Consider the following 23,159-nt stretch of genomic DNA (forward strand, 5'->3'; position numbering starts at 1 on the left):
CCGCCGCGCTCCCACCTGGGCGCCTCCAGGTGCGCGGCCCGGCAGGCCCCGAACGCGGCCACGGAGTCCTCCGCCGCTTTCCTGCCTTTTCCAGCCCCGCTTCATTTGTACAATTAAAAAAGTATATTTTACGATTTAAAACTCATTCTTCAGACAAAGGCGGCACTCCTCCCCGCCCCCCCCCCCCAAAAAAGTTCCAGACAAGGGCTCTAGTGCTGATCTGGCCTTGCACCCGCATCCTTAGACAACCCCCCCACAGCACAGCTGAAGCTTTTTGAGCAGTGAGGGGTTCAGCTGTTTCTGCTCTGCTGACAAGGTCCAAATAACTAAAGATGGTTCCTGGCAAAAGAGCCCGAACACAAGCGAGAGGTCAGCTAGCTGCACACAAGTGACTTATTTACTTGGAGAAGACCTCTCTGGTAGTTGGTGTAGGACACTATGTGCAGGTAGGTAGAGGATTCTGCAGATTCTCCACGCTTTAAAGTTACTGCAGCAAATGATGTGGCCTTGCAGAAATCTTGGAGGGGGAAGCCATAACTCGGGCAGTTTTGGATACAAAGGGTATCAGGATGGACAAGGTATATAGGTATAGACGTATACATGTTAACCAACTAATGAACATAAATGATCAAGTCTATGCTTACAGACTAGAGAAGCTAGCGATGCCTTCTAGAACTCAAAAACATTAAATTAACAAAATAAAGTCAAGCAACTTTTGAAAAAGCTCCATGTATAATATACAAAATAGTAATTTAATCCTTTATTGCACTTTGAACATACACACATGACAGTTATCTCCCACAATAAATGACTGATAAACACTGATGCTACACCTGTCAAGTATGATGTTGCTTGAAGCTGCAACATTTCAGGCACTGATCCGGCAGTTGACCAAGTTAGAGCTAAAGATATTTACAAAATTTTATCTTCTTGTATAATAATATTCTAATTACCATAGCTTTAAAAAACCACATTGTTTATACAAAACAAAATTACTCTGGGTTGCATTGTTTTTACATCAAACTAATATTTTGACAATGCTTAATTTTCTGTATACAGTATAGATGTTTGACACAGTTAATTTTTACATTTCAATTCCCCCTTTTATCCAACTGGCAGTTCCCTTAAGCAAAACCAATACAACCTGTGCTTTAAAATGCTCTACCAAAGTACAGAATGAAGATAAACTTTACAAGCACATTTTGTAACTTCCAGAGTTGCACCTTCCTCTATTTGAGAGTAAAATCTTTTTATGTTTTGATGCTGTTTTCAAAACACACATGCAGAATGTGATTCAGAATTTTTAACATTTCATACTCTGCTGTACATTTTAAATACACCTCTCAAAATCCTTAACTCTTCTGAGACTGAAGACAAAGAAATCAGAGCTGCAACACACAACACTTTAGAGTTTAAGTACAAACTGAAATTAATTTCTTCTTATTGTGACTATATTTAACTCAGAATTGTTAAAACGTTAACAGCTTTTCCTAGCAGGCATCCTTTACTTGGATGAGAGGAAGTCATGAAAAACTCCTATCCCTTGTTTTTTTGAACATAGATCTAAAATACTTTAGACTGGTCTAAAATATTTTTTTTTTTTTGATTACGTATCCTTGAAAAGACCATACTAAATAGCCCACTAATACTAGTCTAGTATTGTTTACTAGGAAGTGATCACTATAAAAAATAGATAGCTTATTAGACACTAATTTCAAAGGGAAGCTTAGGCTTTGATGCAAAAACTAGTGCGTAAAGTTCTTTGGCCAATCACAAAAGAGGTCCATAATAGTCTCTTGTGGCCCTAATGATGAATCTTACCATAAAGATGTAATTTCTATAAAAATATATTTAATATGCAACAGCTACTGCCTATGCTATTACTCCTCTGTGTTATAGAAATACTGATATAAAAATAAGCACCTTCCCTAATTTCTAGCTGTGCCTTATGTAAAATGAGGAAATTACCTGAGAATATTGCACTTAAGTGACCTACTGTATCAATTAAAAACATTATGACTGTTCTGCGTTTTGACAAACTGGAAGTCAGCTTATTCAATGCAATAATAATTTTAATTAACAATTCAAGCAAAATTAAGATTGGCATCTATAAATAAACGCTGAAAATAAGCAGAAAAGACAAGTTCATCTCTTCCATAGTAGCATTTAGGAATGCAACTTAGAATGTGTCAAGGACTATTTTAGAATGTCTAGACAGAGCTAAACAAGTCTGAAAGAAAGAAGATAATTTTGTCTTGGACATGTACATTAGTATTAATAAGTGGGAACAAGTTTTGCTCAGAAAAAAATCTTTGCAAGCAATATTAAAGGCTGTTGTATTTTTTAATCAATTCCACCTTTTGCTATAGCACCATAGAGCATAGTTTGAAAGACAAATTAAAGTTTTTTTTTTTACAGCTACAAAAATAAGTTAGCTTTATCTTTAAAATGTGTAACTGCTCAGTGTGAAACTGATAAGCTATAACATAAAAGCCATGAGTCCTATTTTTTATCTAAGGTTCCTTCTGAAGCCTAATAGTCACACAATGGACTTGCTTCTTCACTGAAGGTCTTAAAATGCAGTTTATTTAGTTCCAAGTTCTAAACCATTTCCCTTGCCATTCCAAGTACCAAAAGTTCAGCAACTTCTCTTGAAAATTATTCACACGCTGCTCACTACTTCTTTTAAGTTCTGTTCTGTCAGTGCAGAAACATGACAACATCACAGAAGACATTACTCTCTAGGCAAGAAGAAAGAATACTGCACTTCGAACACCACTCATTTTTATAGTACTCTCTGCAGGAGACTCGGTATCGAATGTAAACATGAACATACAATGCAAATCCTTATTATGCAAATCAGTTTGCAACAGGTCACCTTCATTAAACTAAGACTATTCTAAAGGCAAATAAGAATATAAAGAAGTTATAGGCAGTATAACATTCAAAAATTATGGAAGGAAGACAAGTATGGAATATTACAGGAGGAAAAAAAAATCAGTAGAGAATGAGAAAATACTTAAGATTATAAACAAATCTAATGACATTTTCTAAGAGCGTATTAGCTAATCTCTAGAGATTGAAGTTTATTTTAAAGGAAACCTAGTAGCGTTTTAGCTCAGAACCAGAAAACACACCACTGGCCCTCTCTTCCTTTAAAATATTCTTAATTCTGATGAGAGAGCAATTACTTTCAAAGTAGCTAAAAATAATCTTATGAGAAATGTAAAAGTGTCCAACCTAAATGTTGGAAATATTTGCTTAAAAAGACAAAAATTAAAAAACAAATGCTATGCACACTATTGCTACCCACTTGTAGAAATAGGTATCTTTAAAAAACTAGCGCTTTCCCCCAAATTAAGAAAGAATTAGGATGCAGCAGCAGCTTAAGAAAGTTTTCAAAATACCTACATGTTTTTCAGTGAACTGTACAAGTTAAATACCCATCAGCCTTTTCATCTTTAAACTTTCATAGCACGGTCCCAAATAATGGAAGTCATGACTACCACTTCCACAATTCTTCTGTTGCAGTAAGTTGCAAGGACATATCTGTTTAGTAATACAACTTTTTAACAAGAAGAAAAAAATACGATGAAGATAGCTCCTATTAATAAACCAGAATCTGAAACTGGGTTAGTTTGGGCTTCTTTTAAATGCCCCTCTCCACTTTATAATTTAATGTGGATGTGCTTTCCTGCCAAGACATTCCAAAGGAAAGTAATCCTGCTTGTATTTTCAATTAAAAACAAACTCTATTAATAGAAGTGGATGATTACTTACTTTTCAGTATTTTGAAGAATGTGAGTAGATTATACATATAGATTGATCTATGTTTGGGACATAGTATAGATGACCAAAATAATATAGGAAAAAAGTAATTTGAGAAGACTTGCATCCATTAAAAAAAAAAAAAAAGGTTGTGTACTTAAATATCCTTTCAGTTTCATAGTCCGAGTATTAGTAACATTAAGGTGTTGCCATACAGCAATTATACTACTGATTAACATTGAATATCCATTAAGATCAAATATTTATTGATCCAGACACCTGTAGATTTACTGATTTTTCATAGCTTAATGTTATTTACACAAATACTGCAGAATTGCAATGTATTTTATACAGTTGAAATTGTTCAAAGTATAAAGTTGAAAAGGAGTTTAGAATAAAAGCTAGAAAAGTGTCAAGCGCTCACAAAAAAATTTGATGGTTGACACACTGTACTTTAACAGATCATAGCTTTAGTACATATTCCTACAAAAATACTGACTTCCATGCAAGAAGCAGCACCACGTTCTAATAAGCAACAGAATTTTATGCGTAACTTTCATACTCAATGATTTTTGTATTTATTTTTGAAAAATCACTTATATTTGCATATTAAAGATTTACCTTAGCATTTATTGTTTTGGCTATATCTGAAGTTAATTATTGTATAACAGTAGAATGCAGAAACATGTGCAAATGCCAAAGATTTTATTTAACAGGAAAAACCAGTTAAAACCAGATTTTGTTCTTGCACTTGATTATTTTGTCCAGGTTTTCTCCAGACTTCAGTTATATTTTACTGCACTAAACACAATACCTTTAAAACTCCGTGTTTCCTAACTTTTATAGGTTTAAAGGAATTATCAAAATGTAAATGAATCATCAATGAAAGAAATTACTGAAAAAGTATACGTGGAACAACTGGAAAAACTGCATCACAGTTTTACTCAAGAGAAAGCTCTACAGCAGTTGTCTTAAAAATACACCTGCTTGGACTTTGATAAGTTACTGAAGTATGTAATACATACATATATTTAGGTCTTGGAAATAGCTAAAATGTTACAGAGATGTGTAACATTTCACATCTGTCTACAGCAAGAGTACCAATTTTTAAGGACTATGCTGCAAGAGCCTGTTGGCTCTTGAATCCAACTTCAAACAGGAAGATGATTCAACAGAAAATATCAAGTTTTCATTTGCAAATTGTTTTCCATCTTATGCCATTACCACTTTCAGCATATCTTCAGGGGAAAAGTGGAAAGAGGCAGAGAGCATGCTGTCTGAAAATGCAGTAGCAACTTGCAAGCAGACACTCCCCCACAGAAAAACTGAAATTTTTCAGCATTCAGTTTAGTAACAAAATTATTTATTCTCTGTCTACTCTTAGTGTGTTTCTGATGGTGAACTCCATTTTGTTTTTGAACTGCTCATATGTCTTTGTTACTGGGAGCTCTAGGCAATTACGGAGTCTGTTTCCAACAGGATACCTTATATGCAAAAATTTAACAGTGGGTTCAGGATCAAAACCAATAGGTGGTATAGAAAAAGAGCCTGTTCCAAAGAGCAGAATGTCCTCCAGTGTCACTACAGATTCGCCACCTAAAAAAGAGGATTGTTATATCATCATTTGTTATTACTCACAAACCATATCCCATATGATAAATATTAGAGGCAAAACAGAAACAAAAAAAAGCTAGTGAAATCAGCAAGCCCCAGAACAACACGTGGAATGAATTTGCAGTTACACCTAAGTCCGAATAAGAAAAAAACCCATTGGGTTAGTTCAGAAAAACCTAAAGTCAATAGAAAAATCTCTTCTGCAAGAAGGGAGACCAATGAAACCTGTTTTCTATCAGTTTTTATTCTGAGACTAATTAGGAAGGAGCTTATAAGCAGAGCCAAAGTAAGGGGATTAAAAGGATCTCTCTTCGCCACTCAACTTATTTTCTAAAACTGACAGGAGTGCTAGTACCAATCTTTCAGATATTTATCTTGCTCAAATTTGGTTGTAATTGGGCAACAGTTTCAGAAATTATGATTGGGAAGGAAGAGGGGAAAGGAGAAAGTTATAAACTGACAGTGACCTCAAAACCTTATTTACCACACTGAACTAAAAAACCAAATCCTACATGTATACCAGCTCCTAAGCGCCTTGAACAGTGAAGAAGGAGAAAAAAATTACTTACTTTCCACATCCTGCAAATAACTCATCCAAAAATCAGCACCTTCAACTTTATTTATATCTGATGAGCAATTGATTGTAAAAAGATCACAAAGAGTTTCTGATGAAAGTCTTTCAGGTTTGTGACAAAATACACTGGAGAATGCATCTGGATGCATTTGTATTTTCTCTAGCACACCAAGAGTTTTCAAACCTTGCCTGAAACTAGGAGCAAAAAAAGAGAAAGAGCACACATCAGAAAGTATGTAGGTAGTTAACTACTCTGTGTTTTACAAAGCCGTATGACTGCAGAAAGTTTCCTAATCTGTACAGTGTCCAGATCTTGTCAATAAGATATATGTAGTACCATTTTAATACTGGAAAATAGTTTAACTAACTCAGATTTTAACAATTCAATTATCACTGTGGAGTTTTTTGGGAGGATGAGAAGCAATATGCAGAACTGAACTTTTATTTCTCTGGTGCCTGACTGTGTGAACATGGTCTGCTTTTAATTTTTATGTGAGAACATACTGAACTCCTCTGTTACAAATAGCCCCTTTGAGAAAACAGTTAAATTCCTTGTCTTCAGGCAAGACTAAGTCTCTTAAAAGCTAGACTTCACTTGGCTTCTGGAGTCTGCATGAGTTTGTATGGTATTACTTATCTAAACTTTAATAGCAGCTCTGCAGGTTCAAGATTTTTTCATTATTTATATGCGCTGGATAAATTGTAAAGCCAATTTGAAAGGTGCTTAACTACCATATTAGTTCTGAATTAAAGTTTTACATAAGCTGTCTACTCATTATTTCTTTGAGATCAAAAGGCTGAATCAGTAAAATTCAGAACAAACACATGTTGGGATTATACAATCAGTGATATACAATGTTAAAAGCCAAAGTGACTAGCTCTTCACCTGCATTTAGACCTTGATATCAGCATGCAAATTCTCTCTTTACTCACTTTTGCATATTTTAAGCCCATCTCAAAAATATCCAACAACAATTTTCTCCATAAACAAACAAGCTAGTTATTGCCTTTCACTTTCTGACTAGTTCAAAATATGAGAAATAGACTGGTCAAACATGCCACAATAGGCTTTGACTGAAAGAGTAATTTACTCTCAAGTCTAAATTGTCAGAAAAACCTTATACACAGAATCAGTCAAAATTGCTTACACTCTCACTTACAGATGTAGGCCAACCTACATCTGTGTACACAATCACCATCGTAGTGGCATATACAAACTCCATAGTTAGAACTCAGGAAAATTCATTTAATGCCTGAAAAATATTTTTAACACTTAAAGATTCTCACTTTGAGCAATTCTGAATTAAAACCGAATATGGATTAGAGAAATTTCGTATTGCAAAGGTCTTTGTGAGGCTACAAATTACAACTCTCAGTCTCCCCTCTTTGTAATGTTGAAAAACACAGTAAGAACGCAGTCAAGGAAAAGTGCAACTAATCAGATACCAAATACCAAAGACGAAAATTAAACAGAAATATAGAGAAATAAGTTTTTCCTCTTTCAGTTAAACTAACTTGAACTAATTAACAATCACCATTTAATCCACTGAAAATTAAAGAATATTTCATTGGTTTAAATGAACAGTAAGTATGAATGTGTGAAATTTAGTTTTAGCAACATCTTATTTTGTATTTTAGTAAGGAAAAAAACAGCAAGTTTGAAAACTCATAAACAAAACAAACCTTTCCAAAGGCAAAATGATTCTCTTGATTACATGATGGACCAATATGTCATTCACCAGCATATTCTTATCACACAAAGCTGTTACAGGTCTTAAACATCCAGCAGCAGCAAGAAACTCATAGCAGTCATGTACTGCTGACTGTAGGCTGGATAGACTATTTGAATATTTTATCTGCATCAGAACATAAGAGTTATAAATGTTTACTGCATGTACATATATATAAAATCAGTTTATTTGAACTGAAGTTATATTTAACAAGCCATTCTTTATAGACCTGAACTACTATATATATAGTAATTTTTTAAGTATAAAAAAACCACCCCATCCCTTTTATTCAAACTAGCTATCAACAACAATTTTAATGCAAAAGCAGATGTAGCTGTGAAAAAGGCCCACTGCTGGACTAGGTTATTCTACCAGGTAACATAAGTTATACTAACAAGAAAGGTCTATGACTGATATTACTGGTAAAGTTTCCACCAAAAGTAGAACCAACCATGTAAAAAAGTGTGACATTATCACTGATCACTACTAAAGTAAAAGATTTTAAAGGCTAATTATGTCTCAGAAACAATTCAAACACAATTCTGATTTACAGGTTCTAAATTCTGAACCATGTCCTCTCCAAATTACAACCATCAATCTAGTATTTTAAGGTTCAAAAACAAGAAAGTGCCAATAAGTTTAGCTTTATTTACCATTTTTATTGTTTGTGCTACACCAACATCAGCAACATCTTCCAAGGCTGGTTTCACATTTTCTGGATCATAGACAAGACAATTGAACAACGTTTTGGAAAAGAAACCAAGAGATGGGCCACCATGAACCAGAGAAACTGCAATCATTTTGCCAGCTTCAAAATACAGATTCTCTTTTAAGGCTGCAAATGAAGTAAAGTATATGTAAAAATCTATTGTGATCCTGATGAATTTGTATACAAAAAAAAAAAAATCATAACAATTCATTCTCACTTTAGGAGACAACATATAAAGTCTGCCATCTCCTGCTAGTTGAAACAATAAAACTGGTAATTTTTACATAGCATTACCAGCTATTTAACTCTTCCAGTATTACTGAAGTTTAGGAGGAGATATAGCTTCCTCTTCCAGATTATACCCAATACACATTTTATTCTTAGATATAAGAACTCAAAAAAAACCCTGGCTTTGGATCTCTAGGGGGTATGCTTTCAGAGATAAGTTTCCTAGAATTTTGAGAAAAGAAACATCAGAGAATCAGAAAGGAAGAAATTAATTTGCAGAGAACAAATACATAAGTTCTGAGTCTAATTTTATGCTTATATTTTTCCTATTGCTTGTTATCAACTTTTCCAACTACACCAAATATTTGTTTAAAGTAAAAGATAGTTAGTTTAAATATGTTCATTATTACAAAAACCCCACACCATTTAACAGTGAAAAGTAGAATGATTCACAAAAATAATTTCCATCTTTCAGGGCTACGATCTTGAACTAACAGTCACAATGAAGTTTTTTAAAGTGTTTAAAATTATATAATTACATTAATTTATTTTTGAACAAAGTATTTACCTTGAGAATCAAGGGACAGATTCTTTACAGAAGAGCCCTCAAATAGTGATGAGTTCTGAAGATGAAGCATTAATAGTTGGAAGAAACGGTGTTTTGATGCATCAGAAGTATCTGTCTTCAACCTGTTTTTGCAGCTTGTGAACTTTATTTCAATAGTGTTTGTAGGACTGAAGTTGCGCTGTCTAAATCCCTTTAAAGCACTGTTCCAGATATTTTCTGTATTGATGTTAAGCCTTGTAGTTTTTGTATTAACTTGTAGCTTTAATTCCTTCAGTATATTAGACACTTCCCTTCTTTGCTCTCTTAGATGCCTACAAGAAAGTTGCACATATTTCCAGATTATTCATAATTAACAACAGTTATACTGAAAACACCATAAATTCTTTTATGGGTAAAAAATCTGCTTGGACACTTTGTTACCTTTAGATCCCATCTAAATCATACCAGTAAAACATTTCATGTAAGTTCTTTGAATTTTAACTCTGTACTGGCAAATTACTTTAAAGTAACTCTAAGAATTAGGGGAAAAAGGGAAATAGAACTAATTACTTTGGTATAACATGGATAGTTATTTTCTTAATTGAATTATTGCCAGAGAAGTCCCACATAATTCTTGCATGGTCATCCTACGTCTGAATAATGCGAAACAAGTGAAAAATTGAAGAACTCATCATGTTTATGTTCAAGAGATGTTTTGCAACCAAGTCAGAGTACACTAACAGTGCCTGTCAACTATTCACTAATATTTCTTTATCATCAGAATGAAAAATTTGGGTGGAACACGTGTTGCAATTCTCATTAAAAAACCCTAGGCGCCAGTCAAGCAAAACTATTTAGGTACACTGTCTACTAGAAGTAACTAACTCCCTCATCAGAATTTGGTCACATACTATAGGTAGAATTCATGAATTAAATACTAACAGCAAGACACAGAATTTTGTATCCTTAAATATACTATATTAGAACGTGTTATTTTACCACTGATTTTAGCAAAATCACAAACTAGCCCTTGCAAATGCAAAAGCACTGAAAATTCATAACACATTTACTTTGAAGAAAGTAGTTAGGATTTTATTTTTTTATGCCCCCTCCAAAAATGGCTAACCGTGCTTGGGTAAGGAAAAATACACATTCCAGGTTTTTGATCCCCTCACTGCCCCAAAAATTTCAATAAAATTTCAGTTTTTCTCATCCCCCTAACATCTAGAAACAGAAGCCTTTACAAACTTATGACTTCGGATCTTACAAGCAACCATTCCATTTTTTTAGTGACAAAAATATATATATATTTTTAGCTGCAATATGATTGGGCCACAATCTGTAGAAAATATGACATAGAACCAAGTGCTAGAGCATTCTTCAGTGTAAGAAAAATAAAACAAAATACTTTTTCCTCAGTGACCAGTTCCTGTTTGACATCAGTGGAGATAAGGACATTGTCATTCTGTTGGATGCTGGAAGTTCTAGGCGTGAGCAGGGAGTCAGGTTGCTCTGGCACATTATCTTTGGTGACCTACAAGTGAAAAAATATTTAGAGAGGAGTTACAACTGAAGAATGTCTAAACACTTTTTATTTGAAGATGGAAATATATTTTCTTCTCTGTTCAGTACTAAATCTCATTTGCATGTTCATTTAAATTAAGTCTATCAGTAGCTGAACTACAGTTTTAGAGAGAATAATTCAGTGTTTTCATTATGTCATGGTTTTAGGGTCTGCATTAGTTGCATCCTACATAAGGAAAGGAAGTCCTGACCAATACAGTAAGTAAAAATTAAAAAGAAAAGATTTAAAAACATCAGTTTCCACAGACCTCTATTATTGCAAAGAAAAACAGGATTTATATAAACATTAAACTAGATTTAGATAAATAGCACACTATTACTGTGTGCTAGAAAAAAAAACAGAAAATACTGGTAAGCAACCTCAGCTTGAAGTTTTGTCATTTGTACATTCAAAGTTTCCTCTAAATTGTTTTGATTGCTTTCAGAAGGATATAATTCTACTTGCCAACCTAAAAACTGGCTTAGGTGCCATTCAATGTGAATTTATATAGTCTATAGCAAATTTACACAAAGTTCACGGCTTACTCTCAAAACTTCATTCGCTAAACTTTTTTTACTCAAATTTTACTCAATTTGCAACTCAGTAAAAGTAGCCTTTCCTTCACAATAAGCCATCATCTCTTCATGCTAAAGTATTATTTTATGTTATAATCTGTTTCAGTTTGAAAACAAAGATTTACGCACTGGAGAAGAAAGCTATGTTGAGATCCAGATGACTGCCGAGGGCACTTCGGAGAAGGCTCTTCCAACAAACATGTTGTCCCATCTGTCTTTTCAGAGGTAGCCAAAGAACGCTTTTGCTGTTTGCTATAGTTCCCTGCACAATGAAGTTAATATCATTTAATGAGTTTGCTAGGGGTTTATTTAACACATATTATTAAAATATATTGTTTGAAGAAGTCACTGTAACATTCATAACATTACCTGATTTTGCAAAGATACTTCTGCATTCCATGCACTCCCAGTTTTGCTCCCATGACTTCATAGATGAACAGGCCAGGTGAGTTCCACGGGAACCACAACACTGACAACGCTTTATTTCCCATTTACTAAAATTAAAAACTCACGTATTTAGAATTAGACACAAGAATGATGCTAATTAGAATGAGGAATATTCAACAGTAATCTGATCTGGGCGCTAAACCAACAAAGCCTCATTTTTCAAACCAAGAGAAACCTTCTTCAGAGAAGATGTAGTCACCATTCCAGGGTACAACAAGGTGGAAAAAAAAAGCCATGTTCTAGCATCTTGTATTAATAGAGGCTATGAGTTACTGTGTCCCCCCATGACAAAAGCTTGCAGCTAGTATTTCCTTTTCATGTTGCTGACCAGCAACATCCCCCTTATTTTATGGGGATCCACTCTCCAGCATTTCCAAATGCCAAATTCTGTGAATTGACTTAAAAACCTGATGCTGAAAAGTATTACAGAATGTAGGGAGATGTAACTTGGCATGCAATCTTTTTCTTTTTTTTTTTTTTTAAACAAAAAAAAAAGACTGTCATACCTATCAGGTTCATTATAGTCTCTTCCCTTCTTGCAGAGACATCTTCTAATGTCACAGTGCTGATAACATTGCAGTAGGTCTTGATATGCGTTCTCTTCAAGTTCCCAAGATGCATCCCTATACACAATGTGAAAGATCTGTGTATTACAACAGATTCTGATCGTTTAAATGGGTTACTCCTTGAAAAACATGTAATTTCACCTTTATATAATAGCCACGTGAAGATGTGGCAACAGGAATCAAATTATGTGATTTCAGACAATACAATCATGTAATATTCAGACAACAGCTAGACAACTGGGAGAGGTGAAGAAAAAAAGGAAATCTAAGATGAAATAATCTTGCAAGACAAGCTAATCTTGACTATCTACAGGACAGCCCTCTTAAGCTAATCTCTAAGCATTCTGTTTTCTGTATTACTGGGTATATCTATCCTAGGAAATCACTCTGACATAGTTTTTTTTTTTTTTTCCTGATAAAATACATGCAAAACTTCCTTTATTACATCTTTGGATTCCCATGTCAGTTACACAGTGTTTTTAACTTTCCACTGTCCAGGGAAATCCTGAAGTAGGAATAACAAAAATGTTACCCTAAAATATATACAGTAAAAAGTTTGCCAGTGTAACATAAATTTGATTATAAAGTATTTATTATTTTTGCACTATCTCAATGTTAGTTTCTCTCCATCTCATATTCTGCTTTCTCACAGCAGATAAGAATAATAGTTTTTGCAACCCAATGAAATTACCACTGAAAATGGTATTACGAAAGACAACTCAGTGTATGCCAGGCCAGTATGGCAAAATACTGCAAGTATTTTGACTGCTCTTCTCTAGAGGCTTGGATTTCTGTCTCAAGAGGGAAATAACGGACTTTTCAGAGACTAATAGCTATTAAAGCATAATTCTGACAGGTAAACATCACTGATTACTTTTTGCTATATTTCGAGTCCCACCAAATGGCAGAAACTATTGTAAAAATCAGCTTATAATTTTGGAAGGTATTTACATACTAAATATATCCCTACAATTCCTTGGGAGAAGAACAAATAGATGAGCAATCAGGGAATGATAATATTGGATGAACAGAAATTCAGGTACATAATTTAAAGGTAGTTATTAAAAAACTGACAGAGAAAATACACTTCTCACCAACCTCTTGTGTTAGTGAGAAAGGATCATATTATAAAAGTGTTCTGATCTTTTAAATGTGTCCCTGGTTAAACAACGGCATTGATAATGACCTTTCAAAAAAATTTGGTCTCCTTCTCTGTGTGTTGAGATGACTGATTTAACTTTTTACAGTTTTGATGCATAACTGAAAAGAAACAGGCTACTTCTTACCAAAAGAGTTCAACCCCTAAAGGTAGCACTGAGGTTTCATGGGCTTGTAGATGCAATTGTATAGAATAAACAAAAAAGTTCTCATACCTTATCAAAGTTTTCATACCTCAAAGTAATTTTTATAAAACAGATTATTTACAAAGTTACTTACTTTTCTGGAATGTGTATGCCCATTCTCAACATTTCCTTCTGAAATTTGTCCTTGTTATTACATACTGTACACCTAAAGAAAAACACCCCAGCACTCAACGCTTGATACTGTGCCAGGAAAAAACAAAACAAAAACCAAACCAATTACTGAATTATTACCACTCTTAAGATGCCAACAAATAACACTTCCATATCTATAAGCATTACATTTATGGTTCTTAAGGCTGAAGTCAACTACTTGACTTCAAAGCAAATGTTGGGTATTTTCTGTTCCTTTAGAGCATAAGTGACTCAGAGCTAACATCCAAGAACCAGGTTTATAAACAAAAGCATAATCCTTCTTTTCAGTCAGCTTCTCCAGATCTAGAAATTTAGGTTTATAAAAAGGACTTGCTAATTTTTTCCAGTGATGGACTTGGGCAAAAAGCATCAATTATGGATAAAATGACATTTTTAACATTTAAATTCTGCACATTGTGACCTGGAAGAAGGTAGCAACCTAGGCTGGACTTTTTCTCAAGTTACACCTCATGGGTTTAGTTATTCTCAGTATCACACATGCAGAAACAGAGAGAGAGGAAAAAAAACAAACAGAACCATCCCCACCCTTCTTGTAAGACACCACTCTCCAAATCACAATTTTAATATAATCTGTCTAAGCTAGTTTATTTCCATGCCTGTTGCCAACATTATGCCCAAGTAATTTTAGCTAATTTTAAGCAGCTGTTCTATTATTTTGAGTAAGTAACAAAAATATGATCTCCAAGGACACACAGAGAAAAAGCGAGGACCTGCATTACCTGCAAGCATTCTCGATGAAACCAAGCATTTTTACAGCAAGGACTTTTCAATACACTGTACAGTGGAAGCTGTTCAACCAAATCCAGGCATATTGTACATTGTGAAGATTCTCTAGATTCCTTAACTGAAAACTTTTGGACTGGTTTATGTTCCCAACAGTAAGACCTAAAAATAATCATTTAAATTTCTCTTATAAAAAAAGATTAAGACTTTTCATCACAAAAAATAAAGATAAAATTAATATCGTATCTTGTTATTTGCTTTTCATGAATAAGCACTTTGGGACAAGCAAAACGGCAAGGCAAACATGGGTAAACAAATCATGAATCTAACAGATCAAGTCAACAGAACAGTAGTGAGAAAGCAGCATGTTGCCAACCGATTTTTGCATTATGGGGGTCATATCTCTCCTTTCCCTCAAATACTACTTCTGGTCCAAATAATGCATTTCTTGTCCTCGGAACCTCAGGTTCTTCCTATATTTCATTATGTTACAATCATGTTAAAAGGTCAGTTTTGAATTCCAACAATGATTCTGCAAAGCACAGGTAGCATGATAAAGTGTAGGTAACATGATAAATTTTAAGACTGCATACATTTTTAAAGTAAAAAAATAGCAATGAAGTTCAATTTTAGAAGAAACACTTTTGAAAATGCATTTTTTACATATGCTTGACTCAACTAAATATGACTTATAGTTTTATGCTAAGTTAAAGAACTGCCTCCCAAACTTCCATCCACCAGCCCTGCAAACTCAACTTGCAGTAGAGAGAATAAAAATATATTATCAAACGCACTCAAGATTATTTTGACTATCATCAGGATGCCGTGAACAGTAGAAAAAGAAAATAATCTGTTTTATATGTATGATATCAAGTCCATTTCTCCTGTAGTCTCTCTCTGATAAGCAGTTCCAGAAGTTTTATGTTTTGAAACACAATGTAATGGCATACAGCATGTTTTGACTGCTGAGAGAGGCAGCCAAACCAAGGGAAGGAAGGAGAGGAGCAAAAGATTTTTACTTGCCGTTTCAGCAAACGGAGAAACATACAAACTGGGGTGGGGGGGGAACCCTAAACATTTTGCAGTTACTTTCAAAATTCAAGATTTAACACACAATTTTATAGACAATTTAACTATTTGTAGACGCATGAGAGTTATATGCTTTAAAGCACTGCAAATTTAGTTTATATATATTAGGTATGTAATGTAACTGCTTGACCTTCACACATTCTACAAATCAGTTATTTTTCTGAGATAATCTAGATGTCATTTATACTTCAAATAGTTTGAAAAAGTATTTTTAATAGAAAAAGCAACCATGTAAAAACAAATCACATCCTGTTAAATAAAAAAGTATCATTATTATGAAAGTAAAAAAGTAACAACTTCTGCCCACAACTTACCTAAAGTCTTCCATGAACTGGAAAATACATTCCTTTTGGACCCCACAGGGAAAATGGTAACTTCGCTTGCATTTGGGAGCTACACATCCAATTGAAGCACCCTTTTTCTTACAGATATTACATTTCTAAGAAGAATTTGTTTTAGAAATAAAAGAATTAAAGTCCAAGTAAAGTTACAGGAATATAAACAAAAGAAAATCAGTAAAAAGTGCTCAAGAAAAAAATATCAGTAACACAAACTGTTAGGACAGCCAGTAGGAGTGACAAATATTTGCTTGTATTTTATGCATATTTCAAACACTGAAGGTATATAGTTATTTTACAGAATTTCTGATTAGGAGTTGTTTTATATGCTAGTTGACTGACATGTAAGCTGAAATACAAAATATTATACTGATAGCTACACTTTAGTTATATCTACAAAACTACATAAGGTCAGTTTGAGAGTTAACATATGTCATGAGGCAATATGCACACATAATCTGCTCTCATCCATTTATCTGCAATATAAAGAAAAATTTTAGGAAACTTCCATAGGTTTTGTTTTACTGTCCCTTGCTGCTTCTAGGAACCTAATATGCACAATACTTACATGTCAAATTCAGACGCTGGTATAGGTGCTCAGCACTACCCATTGGGAAACAAAACCAAAAAACCCAGAGATGACAGGAACTGCACTTAATGAAGAGTTACTGATTTTTCTTTGTAAACCAAAACTTCATTCTTACCAGTTTTGCAGCTCTATTTACTTCTTTTCTTATATCTGTGATTAAAAAGCCATATACACCTTCATCTTCTTCCCCCCGCTGCCAAATGCCACTTGACATCAACTATGAAAATAAATTAAAATAAGTTTTTAAAAAAATTCAACTACATAAAGTATTAAGACTACCTGTGCCATGTTTGCTGAATAACAGAAAAATGTTTTAAGATAGCTTTTACTGTTGAGCAGAATAGTCTCTCTGGCTCCAAACATACTGATAATGAAACCACTACTGAAATCTGTCATGGCTAATTTACATTTCTAAGAGCTTGACAGTATCTAGTCTGGGGACAGGCCCAAGGACTCTAGAGCATAACATCAGTAAATGACCAGATAATCTAATCCTATTTATAGATACATACAATGATTAAAAAGCTGATCTGAAATAACTTGGTATTTTTGTCTGGTATGAGAAAATACAGAAGCATAATCACTGATACAAAAATGAATAAAACAACTGTACAAATTAGACTGCTACATGTAATTATCATAAAGATCAATTTGGGAAGTACATATACTTGCAGGCAAGCAAGAATCATTAAGTTGCATAACATCAAAGTCCTATGTGATACCAGAAGGCCTAAGATGGTGTAATTTAACTTCCTTTTTGAAGTATATGGACTACTCAGATAATTGTCAAACAATTACTTTCAGCACATAAAACTTCAGAGAAAAAAATTAAATTAGTTTAATCATTCAGGTGGATGAGGATTGTGTTGGGGAGATAATGAAGCACAGTGGGAAGCATCTGTACTGAAGTGTAACCTAAGAGGCAAGTAATTCACTTTAGAAGAGAATAAAATAAAAACAATCAAATATATTGACAGGTCAGAATACTGAGCTTAAATTCAACAGTTATTTTGAAGTCTGTGATGTAATTACCTTCCTAAGTAACTAAATGGTTCCACGACTTGATACCTCCTGTATACTTTCTAATCCCATTTTATATTTTTTTCTTTCCAGAAGTAAAATTTCAATATGGCGCTATTTTCTAACTATCTTTTTAAATACTTTTAGTCTTAAGAAATGTAAAGTTTCATACTAAAAATCCATTAGGAGATTTTTTCCAAGTATCAGACATTCAAGCAAAAAAAAAAAAAAATGAAGTGGTATGACTAACTGGCCTCTTTCTAGAAAAATTATTTTCTTATATAATACTCACAGTATTTGATTAAAATTACTTAAAAAAAAGAAGTGGAGCCCAAAACTAAGTGATATTTGCAAAAAGTTCCTTAAAGTATCTTAAAAATTAGTAATATGAGTCTTTGATGCCTCAAGCTCCATGTAAAGCATGCACTTTCTTAGCTGTTATGCTCCATCAGGAAAGAAGTATATGGCTTTTCATATCTACCCTATCTTGCAACAGAAAAAATTTCATACGGCCTCATATGAGGCACAAAATTACCACAAACAGACCTAAAATTACTTCTCACTGCTAAAATTTTGATTTAAAAACCCCCACATTTACGTAACTTATCTTTTAAGGATTCAATATCCAACCTTTTCAGTCACCTGCAGTCAATACAATCCTCAAAGAACCTGTCCAGCAAAAAGCCCCAAATCAAAACTGTACTTGATACAGTCTTCACAGAATCACAGAATGGTTGAGGTTGGAAGGGATCACTGGAGATCATCTAGTCCACCTCCCTGCTCAGGTAGGGTCACCTAGAGGAGGCTGCCCAGGATTGCATCCATACAGCTTTTGAATATCTCCAGACATGGATACTCGACAACCTCTCTGGGCAACCTGTGCCAGTGCTTAGTCATCCTCACAGTAAAGAGTCTTTCCTTCTGCTGAGACAGAACTTCCTGTGTTTCAGTTTGTGCCCACTGCCTCTCATCCTGTCACTGGGCACCACTGAGAAAAGTCTGGCTCTGTCCTCTTTACACCCTCCCTGCAGATATTTGTATGCGTTGATAAGATCCCCCCCTCAGTCTTCTCTTCTCCAGACTAAATGGTCCCAGCTCTCTCAGCCTTTCCTCGTAAGACAGATGCTCTAGTCCCTTAATCTTCTTAGTGGCCCTCTTGAGATCTTATCAATCAACTTGGAAAAAAATTCAAACAGTATTTGCTTACAAGCACATTTTTGTTAAATAATTTTGTTTTAAAGAAAAATTTAAAGCTTACAGTTTGAAAGGTAGTTTAAGTAGAATATGAATTTCAGAAACCATCAGGTATGATAATCAGTGTTCAGGTGTCGTTTATATCCATAGCTTTGCCCAACTTTTAATAAATTTTGACATACCATAACTATAAATTATCAGTAGGTCTCATATCACTAAACTGAAAAGTAGGATTGTATCTGTAGTGTTGCAATGTATTATGTAATGTCAAATAATACCTCACCACCAAACAAGAATCAATGATAAACACGAATAAATATGAAAGCTTTTCTCTATGTTTCTCCATAAGGGGTGGAATTTTCAAAAACCAAATTGTCCACTTTCTTTTAAGATGTACCTTCATTGTTGTGATTGGTTTGGAGTATTACCTAATTAATTGAAATGGAACACAAACAGAATTTAGCTCTGAATAAAAGCTTGCTGGCATTTATATACTTAATTTGCTGTACCTGACAGGTACAAGCCTCCAGGCCTACAAGTTAAAGCTGACAGTTCAAGATTTCCAACAACAAACAGTTTGAACACGTAATTACTATTTAGTAAGTATTGCATTTACTTTTTCTCAGATAAAACAGATGCGCCTCAACATCAATACCAAATACATACCAAACAGTAATAATGAACAGTGAGATTGTATTCCACATAGGTTCTTTTTTCTCCATACTTTTCAGGGCAGTCATCTGTCCGTCCACAGAGAACACAGGCTAAAATATAGAATCATGGTTTCGGATGCTCAGTGATATGTTTAAGTGCTTTTAAAATGTATACTAGTTTCAAAACATCCAAGGATTTGCAACAAGCTTGGAGTCAACTAAAATCTTGAGTATTCCCTAATTTCTGCATTTCCTAGCCCACCAACATACTTCTACAGACATTGGGTATCTATATTCCCTTTATAACCTAATAGAAATACAAAAGTTTTTTAATCTAGAAGTATTTTCAATACTCTAACATCAAGAACAGTCATAGTAGTGAGGAGAAAAGAGGTACTGCTTCAGCCTAAGAAAGTTGAGTGATAAGTCTCACACACAGCTATGGGTAACTGGGCAGCTGAATTCCCAAGATTACTTTTTTAAAACATCTGCAGAAAAGACTGTAAGAACAAATCCAAGGAAAGTCACAATAGTTATTTCTTTTTAATTCAGAAATACGTTGTACCAACATAACTTGATTACTGAAAATTCACCCATTCTTTGAAACCAAAATAATAATAATGAGCTATAAAATATGTTATGATGCGTAACTGGGCTGTTAAAGATATATATCAATACGATAGAAACCTTACTTACGTAGGCTTTGAACATCGAAGTGTTTGTTTTCATTCATTCTAGTGAATTCTTCTAGCTGTCTATCATGAAAAAGAAATGATATGTTAAATATGCCTAGTGCATTGAGAATGACCATCAAATATTGCTTCGCTGATATATTTTCTTTTGAATTCAAAAAAAAATGTCAAGACTTGGTAACACTTTTAAAATGGGAACAAGACGACTAATTCATCTGTTCTTCTGAAAGACAGAGGTTCAGAGAACTGCATGAAGACGTTCAGAAAAAATACACCTAGACCAAAGGAGCATGTAGTAACTTTTAATTATTTCTCTTTTATTTCCCCAAATTATCAGCAAGATACTTTACTTTTGAATTTTCAAAAGAACTAGCTGCTCTATTGGACATTTACACATAGACAAAAGAATTTATATTTATTATTTTCAACATTGAAAATAATGATCCAAGAACAACCAGGGCAGTGACTTCTGATCAAATTAAAGGTTTTATTAACATGAGTAACTTAATGAGAAGAAAAAAATTCTCCATTGTTTGGAGACAATGCAGGATGCTAGCCTATTCAAAGAAGCACAATCTAAGTCCACAAAAAAAAAAAAGTGAGGAATGCAAGACAAGGAAACACAGGGGAATGTGCACTCTTTAGAACTATGTTTTATATTCTAAAGATGAGCGTAATCTGTTTAGAAACATCAGTCAGACCTGCATTTCTTTCAAACATCACATGCCACTTAAAAAATTAGATCCTCAACACCACACTTCCTAGCCCACCTCAGAACAAACCAACCAACCATATTTCTTCACCACAGCACTGATATGATTATCCTTTCAACAGTGCAACAGAGCCCTCCTCCCAGAAATGTATCTGAAGATCTTTGGCTTGTCTCCTCTTAGGAGGTGAAGAAAACATTACAAGAAGTTTGGAAGACAAAAATCACGGGATCACTGCCTGCAGATGCATGCCTGACCTTGCAGGCAGGTAAACAACTTCCTTGATACACCTCGAAGTGAGCAGGGAGGCAACTGAGAGCAAGTTCAACCTCCAAACAGAAAGTTTCACAGACTCCCTGCTATCAGAACTTTGGTACTTACAGTTTAGATGACTGCCAGGTATGGCTTCGGGAACAGCTCTCACGCTAATCCTAATTACTGCAAATATAGCACTGTGGCCATCTGATTAGAGTTTTAGGAAAGAGGTTGTGCCAAAGAGTGAGGAAGAGGGAATAAAAGGAGGCAGAACTCTCAGGCATAAGGCAACCACTGAGTGCAATTACACTTCTTTAAAGGAAACCAGAGTAGCTATATGAACAGAAGATTTTTGCCAGAAGACACTCTAAAAGAAACAAAACCAAACCAAACAATACTGCAACCAATTCAAGTGAAGGGACCCTTAAGAACACATATTGCACCGTCAGACAAAATAATGAAACGAGAATTCAGTTCTCCCAGATATGAACTTCCCCTTTTCTAAATTAAAAAAAAAAAAAAAATATATATATATATATATATAATCAGAGACATAGGGGAAAAGACACGAACAGCTTATATATTTTCCTTTCTTTCTGGGATTTCCCAAAAAAGGTCACAGCCCTCAGTCTACTAGCATAATGCAACAGAATACAAACATCTGTATAAACACAGCAGACTGGTTTCTCAGTTTAGTGAGCGTTGAAAAAGAGCCCTACAAGATGGAGAAAGCACATGTGTGGCTGGAAAAAAAAACAACCCCTTCCCCCCCCCCCCCAGCTTCATCAAGAGAAAAGAAAATGCTACAAAAAACAAAACCACCAACCTTCTGCTATTCTCAAACTCTTTCAGGAAATTCAGTCCTAGAGTTCAAATTTACAAGTTAAAGAGCCTTTGAGAACAACCATAGAGGCTCCATGCATAAGTCCTACAGTGCTTTCTACAGGAACAATGCAATTCTGTATTAGTCTCTTTGCAAGACAGGAACACATTATCACCCAATGTTCATAGAACTGAAATGCAAATGAATCTTATATAACATGCCTAAATAAGCTAAGCCAATTCGTCAGAGCGGCGCGAAGTTTTACAGAGTTCTACTGGAGCCGTCTCTTTACTGCTCTAGAATACAAGCTATTTTTCGTGTAAGGATGGAAAAAGCACAAAAGTAGGAAGCAAAATTTTAGGTACATGTTTTCCATACCACATGAACAGAGACTACATAGCACCTTCCCAGATACCATCAGTTAACTATGTGTCCTAAATTTACATATGAGAGGGTCTCGAGTACATCTCGCGGTTTGTTTCCAACAGCGTTACGTCCTAAAAGCAACCCCTTATTCACCAGCGGAGCGGGCCAGAAGGCTCCCTCCGCGTCTGGAGGAAAAACAACCCCAACAGATTATGATTCATAAGGTCACTTACTGCCGGAGTCTCAAAAGGCTTCACAGAGCACTTTTAAAAAGGCATTAAAAAGGCACACATCGCGGTTTTGGGGGAAGAAGCCGCCCAGCGAGGCGCCGTCCCGCTGCCCTTCCGCGTTTGCAGGGAGCGGCGACGCAGCCGCTAGGGCCGACTCCCTCCACCGGAGCACTCTGCCTGCCGCCGGCTGCTTTCCTTCCCAGAAGCGTGCGACGGGAGGAGAGGGAAGATTTCCTCGCAGTTATTCCGCTGTCCTGTGCCCACAGGGGAGCGGCGGGAGCCAGGCGTCGCTGGCTCCCCACGGCAGGGGCTGCCCCCTCACGGGGTACCGCCCGCCGCCCAGCACAGTTTAAATCGCCCCGTCCCTCGCCTCAAGGCCCCGCCTGGTTCTCCTTGCCCTCTGCGAGGCGTCGTTAGCCCCAGGCTCGGCCACCCCGAGCGGCCCCAGGCGAGAGGCGGCAGGGCAGAGCCCCAGCCCAGTCAAGGCATTACTCACCCGGCAGCCGCCTCTCCAACGACGTCGCCGGCGGCCGCCCCCGCACCCGAGCCGCCCGCGCTAACTGACAGACGATTCAAACCCCAACATCCGCCGGCGTCCCGGAAGCGGCGAGCCCGCCCCGCCCCCGCCCCCCGGATCC

The 23,159-nt window shown here is 35.4% G+C and overlaps 1 protein-coding gene across 2 annotated transcripts; it reads right to left on the reverse strand.

Annotated features, from left to right (window-relative positions):
* Positions 1 to 733: 733 nt before the first annotated feature.
* Positions 734 to 23,159, reverse strand: G2E3 (G2/M-phase specific E3 ubiquitin protein ligase). Of its 2 annotated transcripts, none has more exons than XM_026095078.2 (16): positions 23,018 to 23,159; positions 20,142 to 20,200; positions 19,459 to 19,556; positions 16,694 to 16,795; positions 15,966 to 16,090; positions 14,559 to 14,724; positions 13,760 to 13,866; positions 12,263 to 12,379; positions 11,679 to 11,803; positions 11,439 to 11,571; positions 10,579 to 10,704; positions 9,192 to 9,502; positions 8,340 to 8,521; positions 7,640 to 7,812; positions 5,952 to 6,151; positions 734 to 5,364 (listed from the first exon to the last, which is right to left on the reverse strand). In XM_026095078.2, exons 2-16 carry the CDS (start codon positions 20,176 to 20,178, stop codon positions 5,132 to 5,134), a joined length of 2,235 nt encoding a protein of 744 aa, XP_025950863.1. In that variant the 5' UTR covers positions 20,179 to 20,200; positions 23,018 to 23,159; the 3' UTR covers positions 734 to 5,131. The 2 variants fall into 2 exon arrangements, with proteins under 2 accessions (XP_025950863.1, XP_025950862.1); XM_026095077.2 differs by having other exon boundaries at positions 22,525 to 23,152.

The sequence above is a fragment of the Dromaius novaehollandiae genome, chromosome 5, assembly GCF_036370855.1.
Source record: "Dromaius novaehollandiae isolate bDroNov1 chromosome 5, bDroNov1.hap1, whole genome shotgun sequence".
NCBI classification, from domain to species: domain Eukaryota; kingdom Metazoa; phylum Chordata; class Aves; order Casuariiformes; family Dromaiidae; genus Dromaius; species Dromaius novaehollandiae.

Excerpts from the sequence above, each read along its gene's own strand:
- G2E3 (XM_026095078.2), bottom strand. The coding sequence starts at position 20,178 with ATGAATGAAAACAAACACTTCGATGTTCAAAGCCTAC. Across the intron at positions 19,557-20,141 it reads CTTCGATGTTCAAAGCCTAC|CCTGTGTTCTCTGTGGACGG; the intron begins GTAAGTAAGGTT and ends TCTATATTTTAG. Across the intron at positions 13,867-14,558 it reads TTCATCGAGAATGCTTGCAG|TATCAAGCGTTGAGTGCTGG; the intron begins GTAATGCAGGTC and ends TTCCTGGCACAG.